We start from the raw sequence: 23,055 nt of genomic DNA on the forward strand, positions 1-23,055 counted from the left end.
AAGTAGTATCTGCAGCTACATCACGTGCTTTTCCCCCTCCCCAAGCCATTCCCTCGTAACGATGTTCCCACACAGAATACATTACTGTCCCACAAACCATCAACCACATGCCAATATACTTGAACAGCAGTTTTCATCAATTCCATTATTAGTCTGGGGACCAAAAAGCAAACTCCCATTGCAGAGCACACAGCCTCTTCCTCCCTCTGGTTCCAAACCCAGTCACAAAGGATGAAACCAGTGCTCTGTCAAGAAGAGAGGTATGTCTCCAGCACTGAACAACCAAGTAAACAGATGCAACAGCATATATTTGGATGCAAGCAAACTGAAGTTGAAAGAAAGACTATGCAGCATCAACAACACAGAAATCTCTGCCAGCTTTCTGGAATATTAGAGTCCTACTCCTCAACTTTCTTTTCCACCAGACTTTGTGGACAAGACCTACATACTAAGAGGTGGAGCTGCAGCAAGCCCTGAGCGTACGGCTGGGCTGTGCAGCTCACACCCCCTTACAGCCAAGGCTCTTTTCTCCCTCCTCTCTGTCGCCACGTCTGCTGCTGTCTCCAGCTCAGTTCCTCTCTGCAGCACAGCACCAAACAGCTGTGCTCTCTAGAATGCCCCAGCAGAAAGGGATCTTACTTTGCACACAGGGGTTGTTTTCCCCTGTAGATTTGTCATGTCTTAAATCCCTAGTTCACAGCGAGCTGTAGTATATTATACTTTCATTTAAAGCCTCAAAAAATCAAAAGACAGTAAGATGCCATGATTTAAAAGTCAAATAAAGATTCTGCTGTTGTTTTAAGCAGAGGTCATATTTTTGGGAAACACCCATTTGCCAATATTTTTTATGGCCCATATTTCCACGTCGTTTCTGCCCCTGCAGCAGCAGTTACAATCTCTAGGAGTGAGAAGAACACAAAGCTCTATTGAGTAAGGGCTGAATAAAAGCGACATTGAAGCACCACAAAATCAGCCTCTCCGATATCTGGAGATGTTGTGCTCTCTCTCAAGCCAAGTGTGATGAATCAAGCGCAGAGAAACCCCGCTCTGTCTGAATACAGAGAGGCAAAGAAGTTTATAATGGAGTGTCCCCACCACGGCACAATGAAATTTTGCTTTTTTGCACAGTCATTTTTGAGCCGCCATTTTTCTCCTCAATACCCCTCTGATGGCAATTCTCCTTTAGAAACAGCCCGACTGGGACTGCCAACCCTCATGAAAGAAGCGTGTGTGCTTCCCTGACTGAGGGTCTTTGGCAGTTTAAGACAACCCAACTGTTGGCTGCTACATCCCATCCTACTGCTGCGTCCCCCAAAGCTCAACACTTCATTTCAGCATGCTCGTCCAAAAGAAGGCTATTCGCTTTGGGGGATGAGCTTCCCTGCCAGATTAGCACGCAAACTTCCCGGCAAACTATGTGCTGAAGATGAGAGCAAAGCGGGGCTCTGGGAGCAGCAGAGATGACTTCAGAGTGCTGCAAACACGGCTGTAAATTCACCACAACGCAACGTTTACTGCACCCACGAGAAGGCTCTGCCGAACTACTGGAAAACACTCACAAACCTCTTCAGAGGGGAAATTTAAGGAGGGCTATGCCAACTAATTAATCAAATTGTAAATGACATTACAATGAGGTATTCCAAATTGCCATTAATTATCAGGTGCCCTACAGCATGGATTCTAAAACTGCATGTACCAGCTGAGGTAGATGGTTGTATGAGTAACAAATTCACTATTAAACGTACCTGAAAGAACCCATCATCATTAACTCCTGGGTGATAGCTGACAAACAGCTTCAAGCTCCCTGTCTGGACAGAGGCTAGGGTACTGCTGGCCATTAATTTGACAGGTACACATAAGCCATAGGGTTTTGCAGCTGAGATGCAGATCAGCTACAGCCATATTTGTTATAAAGCATGCAGAGCACTTGGAAATCACACGTTTCTTAGACCTTCAAATAAAATAGAGCACCTCGAGCGAACAAAAATTCCCCTTAAATTGAATGTAAATGAAACAGTTTCTCCAGGTCTCCAACAACTGACATAGTAAGTGGTCAGACTTGATTGAGAAAGAACACCACTTGTGCTCGAGAGCAAAATAGCAATTGAATTCCCGCTGCATTTGTTCATTCTTCCCATTCAATACCATCAAGCCCCTTTACATAAGCATTACTGGCACAGGCATCAAAGGAGACAAAAAAAGTCACAAATAATGTAATCAGCCATAACAAGCAATCTCTTGAAAAAGTTGAAAATACACTGGGAATGAAGACAGACCAGAGGAACTACACTGACACGCCTCAGATAGCTCCTGCAGCAATTTAAAAGCACTTTTTGCTGCAGTATCAAGGCTCTCTTCGTTCTTGGAGTATACAACCATGTCCCAGAGATGGCTTCATGTATCCCAAATGACAGGATGAACCCAAAGCAGCTGCCAATGTTCAGATGAATAAACTCAAATTCACCCCCAGTGCCAAATGCACCAAGTGTCAGTGAGAAGTGCACAGCCACAGCCTGTTCTACAAACTGACCTAACAAACCAGCTCCAAGGGAAACTCCAAAGCTGGACAAACCCACCTGGAAAGTGGGGGTTTGAAACTCCAATCTGACTGATATTAACTAAGACATCAGAGTAATTCAAGATGACGTGATGTCAGCGGCTCCGGTACCAGCATGATCCACATGGAGCACTCCAATGGGGTGTACAGAGGGGTGTTCCCAAACCTGGGATCTGCAAGGGAAGCCAAGAAAGGCGGCCGGAGCCTGCAGCTCACACGACAGCCGCTGGCAGGGTCAGGAGCAATGGTGACCAAGCACCCCCACGTATAAAAGAAGCCCTTGGGGAGCAGCACGACCAGGGCAGGCAAACAGGGCCTGGTATGGCAGCCCACACAGAAGGGTCAGAGGTGGCCTCGTGTAACAGGTACGAGGATCTGCAAGTGGAACTGAACAGTCACAAGGATGATGGTTCATCCAACTTGGAGGCGCACTGAGGCTAAGTTGGCCTATGCCCTACGTCAAAACTGCTTCCAGTTTGAGAGACGGGTCATTGTCATAAGAAAACCCCTTCTGAGGGAAGCAGAAGGCCCAATATGCAGATCAGATCCACTTCTTAGGGAAGCCTGGTTAAAGATGTGAAGAGAAACCTTCCCACCCTGGCACAGCCCTCAGATTATTATCCAGTATGGGTTTTTCGGATAGGCAGTGATGATGTTTCAACAAGAAGTCTGAGGGCAACCAAAAGCAGGCTGTGCCCATGTGCTGAAAGATGAACCAGCAAGGAAGACCTGCCTGGCTGAACAGAGGGCTTTGGCTGGAACTCAGGATTAAAAAAGAGAGTTTATGGCCTTTGGAAGAAGAGGCAGGCAACTCAGGAGGACTGCAAAGATATAGTTTCAAGCTGGCCTCAAGATGCACCACAGGAGGTTTAGATTGGCTATTAGGAAAAATGTCTCCACCAAAAGGGTTGTCAAGCATTGGAAAAGGCTGCCCAGAGAAGTGATGGAGTCATGGAGTCACCATCCCTGGAGGGATTTAAAAGATGAATAGATGTGGTGCTTAAGGACATGGTTTAGTGGTGGCCTTAGAAGTGCTGGGTTTACGGCTGGACTCGATCTTAAAGGTCTTTTACAACCTAAATGACTCTAATGTAATACCTCCTCCAAAGGCATAGAAACTAGTTCCTTCTAGAGGTAGGCATCACATCTCAGCGCAAAGGGTCAGTCAGGAATATATTATTAGCAGGAAGCTATAATTCCAATATAAAAAAATATTGCACCATCTGTCACACAGCAATTCCATCTCAAATTCTAGTTATTTTGATTCTTCAGAAATTACTGATTTTAAATCGGGAAGAAACTTGACATTTCTCAAGCATTTTCTTTCCTCCCTCAGTGACAATTTGTTAGCCCATGTTTGTGGTTGGCAGCTCTTGTAGACAACTGCCTTCTCTGACAATAGGCAGTTTTCACCTTTTTCACCTGAAACACATTTTTGATTTCTCTTTAAACTTGAAATTCGTTCAGCTAACACCTAAGGAGCCATGTCCTCCAGCAACTGAAAGCCTGCAGTAGCCTAACAACACAGGTTCAGGATCATCACTAAGCTTCTTGAATGACACTGTTGCAAATAATTGAGAAATGCTCCTACAGCTCTGCACTTGTTAAACTTTCTCTTTGCACTGACACCCCAGCTTAGGTAGAGGGGTTACTTTACATGGAACTGTTTGCTAAAGGATTGACAAATTGCTTTTTCAGTACGAGGGAAAAATGTAAGAATTAAAAAAAGGAACTGTTATTTCTAACACATTAAATCTTCTTTTTCAAGGATTTCAAAGGTTGACATCAGAAGTTTGTATCAAAGTCTTTGCTTTGTGTACCTGCATTCACTTCAGAGAAGCAACACCAAGTTTTTCCTCCTTGTTCACAGGTCATGTTTTTAGGACATCTTCTTCAGGAAGTCAAGTACACAAAGGCCTCCTAAATGGCTCCTGGATGCAATCACCCAGCACTGAATGGTGCGACCCAGCAAAGGCTCTGTAATGTGTTTATTGTTGCATAATTTAAACCTGCCAGAGCTGCCTCTGTCACAGCATTGTTATAAATAAGGATTATATATCACTATGTAGGAGACAAACATACACTAATTGAGTTCTAAGAGCCTCACTACTCTCATTTCAAACTGCAGTTGTAAAAATAGCACTGAAGGAAGAGTTTTCAGACTCTCTTACGATTGAAAAACTTCTTGGTTTAACATTAACCAGCATCCTCTCAGAACCGATGCTCATAAGCCCCTCTGCAAAAAGAACAAAACCTTACCCCATTTATACACAGCTACTTTGGGAACTTCAAACACAGCTTTTCAAAGGTGTTCCTGGCATTTTGATTTCTGATTAAACTTCAAAACTTCAGCTCCTTGTTCTATTTTTTGCTTTTCATTTTATAATTTCTCTGGGAATGCAAATTCCCACTTTGAAGCAGCTTAAAATCACCCATTAAAAATCAATCAATCAATCAATCAATCAATCAATCAATCAGCAAAATGGACAGGCAGCCATTCGCCATGTTCCTCTTGAGGACCTGCTAATGAAAAGTGGATCTGACATTCTCACAGAACTCAAATACAGCACATCTGTTTTCTTCCTTCCCCGTATTAAGACGAGAGTCCAGATTCACTTGATGATGGCCAAAGCCCATGAAATTAATTCATCTGCAGAAACAACTGCTCTGGCAAAACTAAGTAGCAACTGAGGGCTCTCCGAAGAGATGTGTCAATTATGCAATTTCCATCCATCTTTAAAACAAGGCTTTTATTATTCAATAAGCCCATACATTTATTAATTCACCTGTACACTACACTCAGTATTCAAGACAAATGTGAACATCTTAACATCCAGTGCATGAGGGAAAAGTCTGCATTATGGCAATAATCCTATAAAGTCACTAGTTTTGCAGAGGCAAAGCTAATTATGAATTACACAAAACAGATTTGCTGCTTTAATGCAAATCTGCATTGAAGGGATGGCAGGAAGACTTGGGTTCAAGCCCATAGGGACTCTGGAGCAAGCTACCGGGAGTCGTGCTGTCAACTATTCTGTGATTTTATGTGACTTAAGTAGTTGCAAGTGGTTGCAGCTCCACAGAAGGTACCTTGCAAGAGTTAACAGAATCCCAATGTGTTAACTTAAAATAGTAAGAGTCTTTAATAAAACAAGCCCCACACAGAAAAACTCCAAAGTACTGAGGGGAATGATAGACTAAAATTGAGATAACTGCCATTTCCTGAGCTCTGCAGCCTCACACACAAGATGAGAGCAATTTTAATTTCAAGTCTGGTTATAAACACATGGAGGGGAAATTTCAGCTAGATGGACCAAAAGTGGCAAGCAAAATGCTCTCATTTTTAAGTCAGAAGTTTTAGGCAATGTGAAATGGGGGCTTCAGGAGTTTTTATTTAAACAGGCTGGCAACTGATTGAAAGAGGAAGGGGATCAGAGACAGGATGTTGTGTGCTTTCTGCTCCCGCTAATACTGAGGCAATTACTCAATATTTTGAAGGGTAACCACCTTTCTTTTGGGATCAAATTTCAAAACTTGCACCTTTCAAGTTGTACCTGTGTGTCTGAAACTCCAGTGAGGGGATACAGCTTTGCATGTGTCTCTCAAACTAAACAAGCTGTCTCCAGCTACCTAGTGCCAGTCTACATATAGCTGTCCAAAACTGGTGAGCTCCTTCCATACCTGGAGTAAATGTCTTTCTCCAATAGAGTGCACCCCTACGTGTTGTCCAGGTTTCATAAAGAAGGTTCATAAATTGTTTTTACACAGTTGGGCAAAGCCAGAATTTGTGCACTGTGACAAATCAAACTGGCCTCCATTTACTGAGCAGCAAGTGCAGAAGGAAAAGCATTTCTCTCTGTTGCCAACAGGAGAGTTTTTCAATCAAAGAGGGGGAAGAGATGTTTGAAGGGAACTAATACATCTATAGCATAAAACACACCTACGGTAGTAAAAGTGTTAGCAGCACAGGAATACCTTTATTTCCAGACTGGGAGATTATCCTTTCTATAGGTCTGACAGACAGCAGAGCTGGTAAAGGAATTCCAGTGTGCTACGTGGGCACCGTGCCCCTCATAGATGCAGCTGTAGCAGCAGATGTAACTATTGGCACAGGAACTATTCCTTCCTCAGACAAACAAGCTAAAGCCATAAAATGTTGTTATAAGCACAGAACACATTAGTTACACCAGTCGATCTGAGCTACCATGACAGAAATCACACTGGTGGTATGTAATGTAGATCTGATCTCAAAGCTAAACCTTTAAAAGCAAATCCTCATCTTAGATGCTTCTTAGCAACAAAAACATTTTTCTTTCAGATAAAGTGTTCCTAGTAGTGATATTTGGGCAGTGCCTGAAGAACTATCGTATGCAAAATAGCCTTCATGTTTATCAAAGTGGAAATGAAGACAGGCTGAGAGAGCTGGGCTGGGGCAGCCTGGAGAAGAGAAGGCTCCTGAAGGGGAGACCTTAGAGCAGCTCCAGGGCCTAAAGGGGCTCCAGGAAACCTGGAGAGGGGCTTTGGACAAGGGCCTGTAGGGACAGGACAAGGGGAATGGCTTTAACCTGCCAGAGGGGAGACTGAGATGAGCTCTGAGGCAGAAGCTCTTCCCTGGGAGGGTGCTGAGGCGCTGGCACAGGGTGCCCAGAGAAGCTGTGGCTGCCCCATCCCTGGCAGTGTTCAAGGCCAGGTTGGACACAGGGGCTTGGAGCAACCTGCTCTAGTGGAAGGTGTCCCTGCCCGTGGCAGGGGGTTGGAACTGGATGAGCTGTAAGGTCCCTTCCAATCCAAACCAGTCTGGGATTGTATGAAATTATAATTCTTTCCCATCTGATTTTGCTTATCACTCAAAGCATGCTGCATTATGATCTTAATAAAGACTTCCAACTTGGTGCCTATTATTAGCTGTTTAAACCAGGTTTTGGTGATTCAGACAACTGTTCATGGCAAGTTTAACAGCAATTATAAGTACATCATGCTCTTCAAGAAGGCAGCAAAATATTAAAGGAATGAGCTCTACACAGACTTCAGGCAACTCCTCGATGACACTACATGACTAATATTCCAATATTGCTAATGACTAAGATGATGAAAATCCAGACATATATTGAGGCTCTTAGTTATATATCAAGAACTAAAACATTTATGCCACATCTATAAAAGCTGTACCCAAAAAGCTACTTAAAAATACGGTCTGAATTCAGACTCTAATATCTGGTCAATAAAATGGGCCAGGACTCTGTTGCTTTTTATCTCCCTCTGAAGACATCATGTCAACAACACCTATGCTCAATTGTGCTTATACTTCATAGAAACACAGAGTGGTTTGGGCTGAAGGGACCTTAAAGCTTATCCAGGTCCAACCCCCTGCCACGGGCAGGGACACCTTCCACTAGAGCAGGTTGCTCCAAGCCCCTGTGTCCAACCTGGCCTTGAACACTGCCAGGGATGGGGCAGCCACAGCTTCTCTATCCTCTTTTATGGATTTCCCCCTCCGCAGATGCTTCTATCTGTTTCCAAAGGGAAAATGAACACAGTAAATACAGGGCTGTGTGTAGGGGGGTAGAAGGACATTAACATAGCTTTCCAGCCCTAACCTTATTCACCTCCAGCTTCCACAGCCTTCACATCTCCCTTGGCTCAAGTGTTCAAAGACCAAGCCCCACACTCGAAACAATCATCCGACATAACGATCGCCCCTGTGGAAGGGGTATGGTAGAAATGCCTCTCCTCCATGTAGCAGCTGCTAATAGGGATGATTTTCTGAACACTCCAATTGCTGTCCAGGTATGTGAGTGTTGAAACTCAGCTTCAATCACTCCATCCCGCTCATCAGTTTCACTGTCAGATTACTGATTACCTTGCTTCTCCCACGTCTACTTACAATGATAACTGGATTGGCCTCAAAAAGTAACCTTACAAGAACAAAAGTTATCCTATTAAAAGGTTGCTTTTACATTTAGAATGGTTTTGGTTGGAAGGGAACTTAGAGATTACCTAGTTTTTTACACATGATGTATTACTTTTGGACATCCAGTTTTGCTGGAGAATGGAAGAACTTTTTTTCTGCTGAGCCTTTCCAACTTTACTGATTATGAATGTAAGGGAAGCATGTTCTACAAGTGGAATTTAATTTATTTATGAATTAGTTGACTAATTAAATGAACTTACAAGTAAAGTACATCGGTTCTTGAAGACTGTCAGACTTCAGAGGTCACATTAGAGCTATATCGGCCATTTACTGAGCATGTTTGTTTTAAATTGCTGCCAAGGTTATCTACAGACAAATTACAGAAAACGTGCTTGTTGTTTGGAAGAGATGTTTTGCTGTCCAGTTTAACAAGGGAAATAAGTCTCGAGTTGGACTAACTCTGCTTCTCCAGACCTTCGCACAAGGACATTTCCCTTGTAATATACAATTAGGTAAATGGAAAAGTAAATTTCTCCACTTGGGGGTGTTGGTTGATGAGAAGCTCCCCATGACCTGGCTTCAGTGTGTGCTTGAGCCCAGAACCCCGCCGTGTGCTGGGCTGCACCCCCAGAGCGTGAGCAGCAGGTCAGAGAGGGGATTCTGCCCCTCTGCTGCACTCTGGGGAGACCCCCCCCCCCCGCAGTCCTGATCCAGCTCTGGGGCAACAGCACCAGAGGGACGTGGAGCTGCTGGAGCGAGGCCAGAGGAAGCCCCGGAGCTGCTGCGAGGGCTGGAGCAGCTCTGCTCTGGAGCCAGGCTGAGAGAGCTGGGCTGGGGCAGCCTGGAGAAGAGAAGGCTCCTGAAGGGGAGACCTTAGAGCAGCTCCAGGGCCTAAAGGGGTGTCCTGGGTTCAGCTATAGCAGTCATTTTTCTCCTGCTTAGTAGCTGGTGCAGTGCTGTGTTTTTTAACTTTCAGCCTGGGAACAACGCTGATAACACCGATGTTTTTAGTTGTTGCTAAGTAATGTTTATTCCAACCAAGGACTTTCTCAGTCTCATGCTTTGCCAGGGAGGAGGGGAAGCCGGGAGGAAGCAGAGACAGGACACCTGACCCAAACTAGCCAAAGGGGTATTCCATACCACAGCACGTCATGCCCAGTATATAAACCGGGGGGAGTTACCCGGAAGGCCCAGATCACTGCTCGGGTCGGGCTGGGTATCGGTCGGCGGGTGGTGAGCAATTGTATCCTCTCCCCTTGTTATTTCACTAATCGTTATTATCATTGGTGGTAGCAGTAGTGGTTTTGTGTTATACCTTAGTTGCGGGACTGCTCTTATCTCAACCCGTGGGAGTTGCATTCTTCCCATTCTCCTCCCCATCCCTCCGGGAGCGGGGGGAGAAAGAAGGGGGGGGGGGGGGAGTGAGCGAGCGGCTGTGTGGTTCTGAGTTACCGGCTGGGCTCAAACCACGACAAGGGGCTACAGGAAACCTGGAGAGGGGCTTTGGACAAGGGCCTGTAGGGACAGGACAAGGGGAATGGCTTTAACCTGCCAGAGGGGAGATGGAGATGAGCTCTGAGGCAGAAGCTCTTCCCTGTGAGGGTGCTGAGGCGCTGGCACAGGGTGCCCAGAGAAGCTGTGGCTGCCCCATCCCTGGCAGTGTTCAAGGCCAGGTTGGACACAGGGGCTGGAGCAACCTGCTCTAGTGGAAGGTGTCCCTGCCCGTGGCAGGGGTTGGAACTGGAGGAGCTTTAAGGTCCCTCCCAACCCAAACCAGGCTGGGATTTTATGATTCTATGCAGTAAAAGACAAACTTGAGTTTGCAGATTTTTCCCCTATACATCAGTTTACTGAACAGGAAAACCAGGTGCTCAGACACCACTTTGTGACTGATAATGACCCTCGCCTGGAAAATTACGAGTTTTGAGAGATGAATAAAGCCGAAGTTCAGAAAAACATTCCCAGTCAATACGTGATTTGGGTGCCAAGAGCTATGCGTGCCTGTACTTCTTCCCCCAAGGTACATCATCCCTCTCTTTCAGCACTGATACACACCCATTCTGGCGAGCATGAAGAAAGAATACTTACAGAATGAGCCAAGCCAGTCCACTCCCACCTCTGAGGATGCTAGTTTTATAAACTTTGTGTAAAAGTGTATAAAACCCTCAGAAATCAGGTGGCCAACAGACACAAAGTACAATCTTGTGAGATCACATTTATTTCTGGATCTGCTGTATATTTCCATTCCATGCTGCATTTTTAATGCATGTCTAAGATGCACAAACACAAGTGCATCCCTTTATCACAAAGGTAACTAGCTATGCCCAGCTAAGTTCTCTCATGAAGAGAGGACAGGCAAGCCTCAGTGTTTTAAACCCCTCTCTGTGCCTCCTGTCCAAAAGCTGGCTTTTATTTTAAACCCAAGCTTTGTTTTACTCACTTCAGATTTTTCTGAAAGACTCTCACATGTAAAAACCTGCTAAGGCTCTCTGAAGAATACATAGGCTGCGAGTATGGGCAAGTCAGGAGAAATTGCAGCAAAACCATTGTGAGTGTGCAAGGCTTTGGGCTTTTGGAGAGTGGTATTTTTAGACTGAGGTCTGAAGAATTACTCCAGGACATCAGGCTAGACAGGCAGGGCAACAGAAGGGGAAAATGTCAGCGTGAGAGGCTACAGATAGCTTATGGAGCTGCAAGTGCCCAAATGTGATTCTTTCCGAGCAAATAAATTTGCAGTCTGCATCTGTTCATGGGTTTTCACTGAAAATGAGAAAATCATCTCTCCATATGCAAGATTCAGCCCAGTGCATTAAAAAAGGCACAGAGCAGTCTTTTCAGAGAAATTAAAGCAATTCGGGGGGAAAAAAAAGAGGATGCTTATGAAGCATCACTGAGAGGTTTCGCCTCCCTGGTCTGAGCAAAGCTTCTATGAGAAAGAGACTTAAAAATGATATCTGAGAGAAACATTTAAACCAGGGCTGCTGGGCTCCAGAATAAGCTCAGATTCTTTACTGGTTTTAAGGAATTACAAACTCTCCCTTTCCAAAAGATTCTTCAGCAAGCGAACAGTTACTTGACAATGTTAACCTGGACTCTGTCCTCACCTACCTTTGAGCTACCTAATTTCTTCAGGTCTGAAAAACTTTTCCATTAAAACTACCCAGTATGAAACTGTGACAAACTGACAACCTAATTTTTATTTTTCTAAAGCATTCAATAACGTAGCAAAAGCTGCTTCTTAACGTTGATGGCTTTTGCACTTCCCTGCTCAGAGAACAGCCAGGAGTGTCATGCAGGACTGGTACAAAGGGAACTGGTGCCCAAGCACACATCAAAGGCTGGAACGAACAAAAAGCCCATGTGGGGCTAAGTGACATCAATAGAAATGAGCACCAAGCTGCAGGACAGCCTGGTTGCTTCTAGGGAGGAACACTAAATGGAAGGAGGCCACTGCCAAGCTGCCTTTGCTCAAGAGCAATGTTACAGGTTGGGAAGCCATGGTAAAAATCATCGGAATGCAAGGAAGTACTTCACAATCCGTAATTTAGGAAGACCTTCACAGTTCTCAAGTGAATTGAACTTTTTCTTACACTGGTTCCCAAAATGCTGCCTCTTCTGTTATTCTTGTGCTGTATTTGAATTGGCTTCTCAGTTCCTGGATTAAACTCCTACAACAAGATTCACAGAATCACAGAATCCCAGCCTGGTTTGGGTTGGAAGGGACCTTAAAGCTCATCCAGTTCCAACCCCTGCCCCAAGCAGGGACACCTTCCACTAACTAGGCTGTTAGCACAGAGCAATTTTGAAAGCTATCTTTTAAACACATTACTGAACTGAGTCAAGTCTCACTTTACTATTTTCCCATTACCCAGTTTTCAAAAGGCAGGATAAGAGGGTTAGTATTTTACTACATTGGGAACAAATAAAATGGAAGCCCTTTGGAACATGGGTTTGGTATGGCTTCTCCAGAAGATACAAACCCAGCAGGCAAGTCAGACTTTTGTGGTTATTGCACTTTCGGCCAAATTTGGCTGCCTGGACTTCAGGAAGCACAAAGCAGACAGTGCTCTGCTGCCAAGATGGGACCGTTGCAAAGTAAGATTACCCAAATCATGTGCTTGCACCACTTTATAGCTACTTGGAGGGCTTGTAAACACCTCTGCACTGCGGCAGCAAGAACCCCCTGTGCTAACCCAGGGCAGAACCAGCACTGCCGCTCATCCTGCCCAGCCAACACCTGCAACAGCTCAGGATAAAAAATAAACTATATATACGTATCACAGTCCATTCTAGTGGCTGGTTCCCCAGGGAAGCAGCATTGGCTCCTCCAGGTCACAGGCCAAAGGGGTACTAAATCCAAGGTCTTAAACGTCTCACTGTTTCAGATGAGGATGTTCCAAGTTACCCAGCACAGAGCAGGTCTCTTAGTGTGCATTTCTTGCCATCACTTTGCATTAAAGGACACGTTCTCTTCTACATCTAAACCAGAGGAGCCTGTCAATCTTGGCGTGATACACTACACAGCTCCATTCTGCACCACAGCTGTTTTGTCACATTTGATGTCTTGAGTCACTCAGCAGCATTTCTGAGGGTAGTTACGATAAACTCCCCAGCACACTTATCTTCCACTGAAACAGGCAGAAGCAATCACTTCTCATCTCACCAAATGAAACATCTTCTGTTCTGCTCTTACACAATCTTTTATTGTTTCTGTAGATACCTGCAGTCAAGTTTTCTGCCCAAGAGCAGAATCATATGGAAACTTGCAAACATCCTTCTCCATTCCGGCAGAGACACTCTGAGACATTGTAAATGCAACCCAGCCCAACCTGTCTTCCTTCACAGTAAATCTGACACCGCATACAACTCCGCAGTGGCTCTCTATCCCCTCGAGACAAGGGCTCTGCAGGAGTACTATTCCCCTTCTGTCAAAGCTAAGTGTACATATTAATCCATCTACATTCATGGAAGAGGTTTATAACCCATCTAGATCATGCTATTCTATAGCTATAGTTACATTTTAGACAGCAAAAGCAATAAGCAAGCCTTCAAGAAGTTGTTGCAGCAGCAGATCATTTCAGCTGAACCTTTTGATGCCAGTCAGAAATACTGTTGAATGCAGACTTTCAGGGGAATAGTCCTTCTTGAAAGACAAGACTGTTTGGCTGAATAGAGGTTCTGTAAAACTCATTTGCAGCATGGCATTTTGCACACAAGGTAAGGTCACTCAAAGCCACTCACACACCGGTGAGGACAACCACCCGCTGCTTGTCAGCCAGTACACGTGTTCCAAAGGAGCAGGGAGGAAGAGCTCCCCTAGCAAGGCAGGGAGAGCAGCACACAGACACAACAGTGCAATTATTCCTGTGGAATCATGCTGATAAACTCCACGTGGACACCACACAATCAATGAAGAGGTGGCAGAACTACAGTAGAATAGGCACCATTATTGTTATCCCGGTCAACCTCTCCTGTAAAAGCCCTAAAAATCATTTTCTAGATAAATTAGGCTTGCAAGAGGAAGAAGGGAGACTTACAAGAAACCTGGAGAGGGGCTTTGGACAAGGGCCTGTAGGGACAGGACAAGGGGAATGGCTTTAACCTGCCAGAGGGGAGAATGAGATGAGCTCTGAGGCAGAAGCTCTTCCCTGTGAGGGTGCTGAGGCGCTGGCACAGGGTGCCCAGAGAAGCTGTGGCTGCCCCATCCCTGGCAGTGTTCAAGGCCAGGTTGGACACAGGGGCTTGGAGCAACCTGCTCTAGTGGAAGGTGTCCCTGCCCGTGGCAGGGGGTTGGAACTGGATGAGCTTTAAGGTCCCTTCCAACACAAACCATTCTGGGATTCTGTGATGATATGATTTAGACAAAACCTGCTTCAGAGTGAGTTCCCACCACTGCCTATAGAATGCTGTATCTTGCTGCCAGGGCACAGCAGCACAATGTGCTGCCTGCTGTTTGGTCAATCAACATCAGTTTCTTACATTTTAGAATAAAATAACTTTGAAACTATATGAAGATGGTATTTACACTGAAACTCAGCAGGGCAAAAGTGAAGAATGGATACCTTTGAAGAATTATAGCTTTTCATTGATTAGACAGCAACTCTGAGAAGCTGAACTCACTTGATGCACCCCAGCCTATGGGCAGTTGCTCACCACACTCAGATCCCCTACAGCTTTAAAAGAAGCAGAAAAACATAGAATTATAGAATAGTTTGGTTTGGAAAGGATCTTCAGAGCTCATCTAGTCCAACCCTTTGCAATGAGCAGGGACATCTTCAACTAGATCAGGTTGCCCAGAACCAATCCAGCCTGGCCTTGAATGTCTCCAGGGATGGAGCATCCACCACCTCTCTGGGCAACCTGTGTCAGTGTTTTACCACCCTCACTGTAAAACATTTCTTCCTCACATCCAGTCTCAATCTCCCCTCTTTTAGTTTAAAACCAGCACCCCTCATCTTACCACAACAGACCCTGCTAAAAGGTCTCCCCATCTTTCTTATAGGCCCCTTTCAAGTTTTAAAAGGCTGATAAGGTCTCCCCAGAGCTGTCTCTTCTCCAGGCTGAACAACCCCAACTCTCTCAGCCTTTCCTCACAGGAGAGCCCTTGCAGCACTTTTGTGGCCCTCCTCTGGACCCTCTCCCAACAGGTCCATGTTTTCCTGTAGTGAGGACTCCAGAGCTGGATGCAGTACTATTGAGCAAGAGTCAGAAGCTACTCTTACTGATGCTCAATAAGTCTTATTCTTGAGCAACTGAAATCTTTCAAGTTGTGTAAAAGGATTCCTGATGAGCCCAGGAGACATACGGACGCAATTATCGGACTCAGTGATACTAAGAGAGCAAAGCTACATCAACCAGGACCTTCCTGCTTCCAGGCAGCGGCAGAGGTGAAGCTCCCAAGCTGGCCAATGCCTCAAAGCACACCGAAGCGCTCAGGAGGAGGCTCTGAAGTTTATTCCTAGTGGCATGTTTCTTCAGCAATACCTGCAGATGTTTGTTCCTTGCCATTTGGCATCAGCAGACACAAAGCTCTCACGCAAAAACAATGGCAAGAGGACAAGGTTAGCGAGATGTATCCATGAACACAGCGTGTGAACCCGGTGCTCTTTGTAAATGCACTACCTGTTGGAAAACTACCTTTAATAGTAGTAATAAAAGTACTAATGACCTTTAAAGCATTTCAGTTATGGCAGATTGGTCCCATTTAAGCTGATCTTCCCAACCGCGTAGCTTTAGTCTGCAGTAACAGCAGCCTGAGAGCCCTCTGGGTTTGGTTAGCAAAAGGTGGTAGGGATCAGTTTTACTGTTGTTATTGCAAGTTTTTTTGTTTGTCTGTTGTTTGCTCTTTACACACACATACAAGCAGGTTTTCATTCTGAAAGTCTTCACATGAAAGGCCTGTTTATATTCAGTGTATTTTACTGAAGAGACAAAAGCTCCAGGCTTCAAGCAAGGGGTCAAACCGCACAGCAGGACAGTCATGCCATCGTCTCCCTCACTCCATACCACCATCTCCAGTTACCAAATTAAGGTAACAGAATAATATACACACATTGTATAAAACCTACAACACCACGGGCTATGCAACAGTAGCTGCTGCTTTTTTGTAAGCTGACGTTTTAATTATTTAAACATTAAATTGTCTTTAAATTCATTAAAATAAAATTTAAAAGGCAAATTTATTACAGAGTTTGCTATTTGTTTCGAGAGAATCGAAAACTGAGCTTTGCTTAGTCTTGCCTTAATTTAACTACTGATAATTCCATTTTCGGGTGTACCATCTTACCTCAATCAATTTGTTGGCGTGTTCGCGGAAAACCTGTGCATATTCTTTCACTTCTTTTTCGTTCCCATTCTTGGCAGCTTCGATCAATACTAAAAGTGGAACATTTGTTTCCAGAAAAGAGTCTGATACATGGTCCATAACAGCTTTGCGGAGCTAAAATAAATAGAAAAGAATGAGTTATTTTCCCTTTTACTGTATTAATATGTAAAGCTGAAAAGTACTTTTGCCATTGATCCTTTTTTCCTTTGTGTGACCAAGGCTTTCCCTGCCCTAAGTCTTGTCTATACACTTTTTGCTTCAATTTAAATTAAATCTCCTTAAAAAACTGGATTAGTTATGTAAGTGCAAGTCACCGGTTTGGCCACAAATATTGATTTCGCAGCTCATATTGGCTTTGTCTGAGTAAATTTGCTGCTTTCCCTCAGCTGATTAAACAACATGCTGCTTGAAACTTGCTATTTTTCTACTAGAATAAAAACAGTTTTCACCAAACTTGATCCATACTCGCATTTACATGAAAAGGGGAATCTTGCTTTAAAAAAAAACAAATGAGCAATAGATGGATGTTATAGAAATACAGTCCTCAAAGAAAATAGGCTCTCTGAGATGAAAGCCATCAGAATTATAAACCATACTTGATTATGTTCAAAATCCATAAAATGAGAGTTGGTTTGGATGGGGTTTTTTTAATCTCTCCTGCCACAAGAATGATTAAGAATCCAGCGTCTTTATTACACGTTAACAGGGAATTACATTGCCACCCCATGCTACCCAGTGAACCAGGGACTGGAAGCTTCTAGCTTTTAATTCACTAAATACAAGCAGGCAAGTCCACTGCCCACTAGAAACAAATCAACAGAGAACACACTTCCAGGAGGACAAACAAGCAGGAACACACTAGTTTGTCTCAAGAAGCACCAATGTCATATATTAATCACCTGTCTACGCAAGTCTCGGGTCTTTTTGGTCATTTTATCAATCGCAGAGTTCAGTGCATCACTTCTTTCTTTGCGTCCAGCCTGAAAAAGAAGAGACAAAGAGGTTAACAGGGTCTCAAAATAAAACCAGTACTATTCAAGTACCTTGTCAGCTTCTTTATTCTTTTTTTAAGTGATTGTGCACACTAGAAGTTACATCTCCCTCTCCCAATACAGCACTGTCTTCTTGCCTGGGTTGGGCAGTTCAGGAACACCTGACATCCTGAGGTTCTACCTTTAACACTCTTCACCTTTCTTTCAGAAGAAAAGGATGGTTTTCTAAATCACAGAACCCCAGACTGGTTTGTGTTGGAAGGGACCTTAAAGCTCATCCAGTTCCAACCCCCTGCCACGGGCAGGGACACCTTCCACTAGAGCAGGTTGCTCCAAGCCCCTGTGTCCAACCTGGCCTTGAACACTGCCAGGGATGGGGCAGCCACAGCTTCTCTGGGCACCCTGTGCCAGCGCCTCAGCGCCCTCACAGGGAACAACTTCTGCCTGAGAGCTCATCTCAGTCTCCCCTCTGGCAGGTTAAAGCCATTCCCCTTGGCCTGTCCCTACAGGCCTTTGTCCAAGGTCGTTCTCCAGATGCCTTTTTGTTTCTAATCAGCTGGATATCACATTCAACCTCCAAGTTTCAGACTTCTCTTTTCTGCCCACTCTGCCAACATCCCCTTGGCTGGCACTGCATCGAGCCTGGCACAGCCCTGCTTCAACCCTCATCTTGTACAGCCCCAGCTGCTGAGATCCCCATGGCCAGAGGGTTGCACACAAACCTCTTGCATGCTTCCTCTAACCTGCAGTATGAGCACCATGCACGCACAGGGCTGCGCATCCAACGCAACAGAGCTTCCTCACACCTCCATACCCTGCTGTCACAGGAGGCTTCTCCTGAGCAGGCAGTCAAAAGCCAAAAATCAATTATCTTAAAGGTAAAATCCTTATAAAACATTTGTCAGGTATGATATCCAACATCTCCAGCACGTATCCAGGCCTGCCTGCTGAGAGCTGGAGCTTGCCAAGGTTCGATACAGCAAGTTTCACATCAGCCCTGTTGTTAAAGAGAGGGCAAGCTGCCATGAAGCAGCAGCAGCATCTCTCTTTTTAAGCAGATACGGTCGAAAATACCCTGATTTGGATCAAATTGGGCATGTTAGATAAAACAATGGTGGTGGTGTGGTTTTGCTGGGAGTTTTCTGTATAATACAGCTGATATTACAGTTTTGAAACACTTTATGCAACCACAATCCAATTTCTGAAGTTCTAAGCCACGATCAATATAATTATCCTGTTGAGAAGAAAAACCATTTAGCAGCACTAAAGCAAGGGTATGCCAGTTATCAATTCTCCCAGCGACAGCCTGGTGTGAAATACCTGGATGAGCAGCCTTGAATCTAAACCATGGAGTCCACACTACAGCAGGAATAAAAATTAAACAAAACTGGGGGGGAAACCAGGATGCTGTAATGTCATTTTAGTTTAATGAATTATTGAAGATGTGTCACCTCCCTGCGCAAGTAATTTGATTCTCATCACAAAAGGTAACTGAAAAGTGCCTGAAACAAAGACCAGGAGCTCGTTCTGACACCGCCACAGCCTTCGGCAGAGCTGGCACTGGCCTGTTCTTCATTCCACACTCAAAAATCACAGCTGAAACCTTTAAATAAAGTGAAGATTAATGCTACTTATTTATTGCACAGTTTGCTGTGCCCATGCTAGGTGGCTATGAAGACCAAAACGCAGTTAGGTTGGAAAGCCCTGCTCCACTTGCGTTGAATGTGACCACCGTGTCCCACACCACAGCCCCAGGAGCTGCCTGCACCCCGAGGTGGGACCAGGTTCCTCACCCAAAAACCTGCCAGCAGGAGCTGCACCACCTAAAAGCCTGCTCCAAGGCACAAAACTACGATCACAGCTGCTTGCTCTTAGTAGTGCTTTCACACCAGTTTACCCACTGCAACGTGACCATTCTACTGAACCCATGGCGCACCACCCCCCAGATATGTGGGTTTGTTTTTTTTCCAGGAATATCTTTGGATGCAAGAGATATACTCATCCATTATGTAGAAAGCTGAACACTCAGCTGTTCCAGGAAGTGCCATTTTACTTCTCCCTGGGTGCCCCTATGTTACCACTTCAACGTGAGGCAGGAGCACACTTGTGAAGCGCGTCCACCCATCGCTTCTGCTTTGCCATCCCTGGCTTCACCACCCAGAATAGCACCAGTACACAAGGACCAGATGCTTTTGGATGAGAGAATCACCAAGAGATGGCTTCCACTAATGGACACTGAGTACATGAAACCAGACCACAGCCAGTCTTATGTGAAAAGCACATAATGCACTCATTAAAGCCTAAGCAGCACCAATTTCATTCTGTTGATCTGTTCCTATTAAGCCACATCACATATTAGCACAGAAAAGGCTGCATAATCTAAACCCATTAGATTTTAGCATGGCAGCTCCAGTTTATTTCCACCTTGTTGGCATTCAGAGATTTTAATACAGCAGCTCGTCAAAAGTAGTAACAGAATTTCCTTCTGAAGGTTGCAACACAAAAGGCCTTGCTAATTCAGCTGTGGTGATTTAACCATTTAGCACAAATAACCCCGCTCCTTCGTTAGGGAGTGGGGTACAACAGCACAACCACGATGGACACCCACACCACTGTTCTACCGAGACCCTGTTGTCCTTCACGTCTTAAATCACCACAGGCAATTTGAACCCGGCCCGGAGACAAGGACATGAAGTTGCCCATCTGAAGTTTCTTGACCTTTTCTGCATGAAATGAAACATAAAACACCAACTGTAGGACCAAATACACCCTGTGAGGTGCAAGTGGAGGCAGCCAGCGGGACAGTGGATGCTGGAGCACATGAAGAGCTGTACAGCCTGCGGCTGCACCAACCCTCCAGGGCACAAGACCATTCTTGACCACAACAGTCACTTTGTCCAGGGTCCCACACACCCCATGAGTTTCACCCAGTGGTTCCACCCTACAGCTCAACAAGTCCTGTTTGAGCTGGTGTCTCTCACAATAAATCATGTTTTAAAGGCTTCAAGCAACAGCTTACCACCTCTGGGTAACTTGTTTCAGTAGCCAATTTCCCTTACTATTAAAAATTGGTCTTTGTCACTAGTCTAAACTTCTACTAAGAAGTAGTACCCAGACTGGTTTGGGTTGGAAGGGACCTTAAAGCTCATCCAGTTCCAACCCCCTGCCACGGACAGGGACACCTTCCACTAGAGCAGGTTGCTCCAAGCCCCTGTGTCCAACCTGGCCTTGAACACTGCCAGGGATGGGGCAGCCACAGCTTCTCTGGGAAAAGTCTGTGCCAGCGCCTCAGCACCCTCACAGGGAAGAGCTTCTGCCTCAGAGCTCATCTCAATCTCCCCTCTGGCAGGTTAAAGCCATTCCCCTTGCCCTGTCCCTACAGGCCCTTGTCCAAAGCCCCTTTCCAGGTTTCCTGTAGCCTCTTTAGGCACTGGAGCTGCTCTAAGGTCTCCCCTTCAGGAGCCTTCTCTTCTCCAGGCTGACCCAGCCCAGCTCTCTCAGCCTGTCAGAGAACCCAACTAACGACCTGGCAGCACAACACATCCCAGCTATCAGCTTCTCTCATCCACAGGATTAGGAGGACTCATGACAGCAGAGCCTGAATATTCAGATTACTAACAAGATTTTTAGCTATTCAGCACCAAACTCTGCGCGGGAACCACAAGCTCTGCAGTCAGTGAGCAGCTAATAGATTCTGTAGATTTAATAGGGTCATGTTGAACATGTCAGTCATTTTGCAGTATGATGCCACAGCTCTGTCCAGTATCATAGATAATAAAGTTAGCCACAGTGAAAATTTGCTTTAAGTTAAATTAAATCAAATCAGATCTTTATCAAAGAGGCCTGAATCGGTGTTAAAAATTGCTTGTTTCCCCCACCCCTCTGCAATCTCTGCTCTTCCACTACCATTGCTCCCTGCTTGGAAAGCAAAACAAGCAGTCACTGTCGCATCCCTGCCGCTCCAGCTCACGCCGCTATCCCCACTGGGGTTTGTTATAATGGTTTAAAGCAAAGAAAGGGGATTTGTATACGGGGAGGCAGTGGAATCACCATCCCTGTCACAAAGCATTCCCTTTGGAGGCCTGCCATCGGAATTCAAACAAACAAAAAATGGAACCAAGTTTTTCCTACAGCTACTGATGTTAAAATCTAACACCAGCTGATTTATAAAGGTAGCAGAGAACGGTGCAGGCAGTGCATGAATGCTGCAAGGATCAGCAGCACATGTATTACAATGAGTTATTCACAAAGCCATGTTTTTAGAGGTAAGTATCAAACCCTGTCATTGTTAATCTCCACGGTTCACCATCAGTTGAGGTTAAGCTAAAAGCAGAGAGAGAAAGGGTGCCTCCTGCCCAGCACCAGCCCCTACAGTGCACCCACCCCTGCAGAGCCCCGCATCCCTCCTCCCCAGATCAGCACCCAGATGTGAGCCAGATGTGCCACCACTGTGTGACTGAGCACCACTGTGCCCTGCCTGCCACCCACCATGCCATTACCTAAAAAAGATGGTTTGCAGGGAGGTTTCTGCTTCAGGTAATCTGTGAATTAATTGTCTCCGGAGCTGTTTGTACAACAGGCAGCACTGTGGCTAATGATGGTGATTGAATAGGTGACAAGGAATGTTTGGCACCCACTCCTCTGGGCAGGGACTGCAGAGGCAGTTGCCCAGCCGTGCTTTGTGGGGCAGCAGGAGATTTAATGCTCAGACTCAGTTTGTCACAGGCTTCACTTTTTGCCTTGCCACCTGGCCTAATTGCATGCCTGCAAAGGATAACCATCCATACCCCTCCTTTTCCATGATATTAGGGCTGCAAACGAATTCCAGCTATAATAGTGCTGATTCAAGACCAGGAAGGGTAAGCAGCCAAGTATGACATGTGAATTTCCATGCTGTTTTCATATCTGAGGCCTGCTGGTTGAGGAAGCAGGATGATGCACTGGTTTGTAGGAGGAAGGAGTCTCCTGCAGTAAGGCCACAGCTCAGCGGAGCATGGGGACTACACGGCATCACTTAGAATCAGAACAAAGCAGCTTGGGCTGCTGGCGGTGCTGCTTCCATCCCAACATCCCTCCCCAGTGCCAGGCTGCAGCCACGACGGCCCCGTGGCACCCGTGGAGAGGAGAAGGCTGGCTCCTGCATTCACCCTGCTACAAAGAGGGATTAAAATGTTTAACCAGAGCCAGGGGCAGAGCTGCCAGACAGGGAGGTGACAGTCACCACACTATGCAGCAGCACATGTGTGTCCTTTGCTCCCATGAAGTAAGCAACACCCGACCCGTGGTGCCCTGTCCCATCCTCCCATCGCCCTCACCCAAAGGACCTCTGCAGCTGCCTTGAAGAGCTGGACACGGCTGTGGATGATGGACCACCTTTTCTCTCCTACGTCCACTTCTCGGGGCTCACTGCTAACCCAGCTCCATGGTAGCACATCCAAGTCACAGTACATGCACGGTAGTGCTATAGCCACACGTCTGTGCTCGTCACCTTCGCCCTGCAGCCTTACCAACAACACAAAGGCTGTTAGCAAAGAAGCAGCAAATACTCCTGTGACCCCCAACATGGTAACGTCCAGCAGAAATTAAGGCAATCATTCCTTCAGGCAGAAGGGCGAGCTGCCTGTCTGCATGGGGCACACACATGGCTGCAACCCCAGTGCCCAGCCTTGCCTGCAGCTCCAGGGCTGGCCATCCTCTGAGGCCACGGCACAGGAATGTCACACAGCCCCCATCGACATCAAGGAAAATTAGCTTATTTGTTGTTCTTAAT

The 23,055-nt window shown here is 45.6% G+C and overlaps 1 protein-coding gene across 2 annotated transcripts in view; it reads right to left on the reverse strand.

Moving 5' to 3' along the window:
* The window catches only part of CTNNA1 (catenin alpha 1), a 125,647-nt gene that overhangs the window by 36,200 nt on the left and 66,392 nt on the right, over positions 1 to 23,055 (reverse strand). For both annotated transcript variants that reach the window (XM_030504960.2, XM_030504961.1), the window contains exons 8-9: positions 17,193 to 17,273; positions 16,255 to 16,407 (exon numbers count right to left, since the gene is read on the reverse strand). In XM_030504960.2, coding sequence (XP_030360820.1) covers positions 16,255 to 16,407; positions 17,193 to 17,273 — 234 coding nt within the window. The remainder of the gene's footprint in view (positions 1 to 16,254; positions 16,408 to 17,192; positions 17,274 to 23,055) is intronic.

The sequence above is a fragment of the Strigops habroptila genome, chromosome 12 (genome assembly GCF_004027225.2).
Source record: "Strigops habroptila isolate Jane chromosome 12, bStrHab1.2.pri, whole genome shotgun sequence".
NCBI lineage: Eukaryota > Metazoa > Chordata > Aves > Psittaciformes > Psittacidae > Strigops > Strigops habroptila.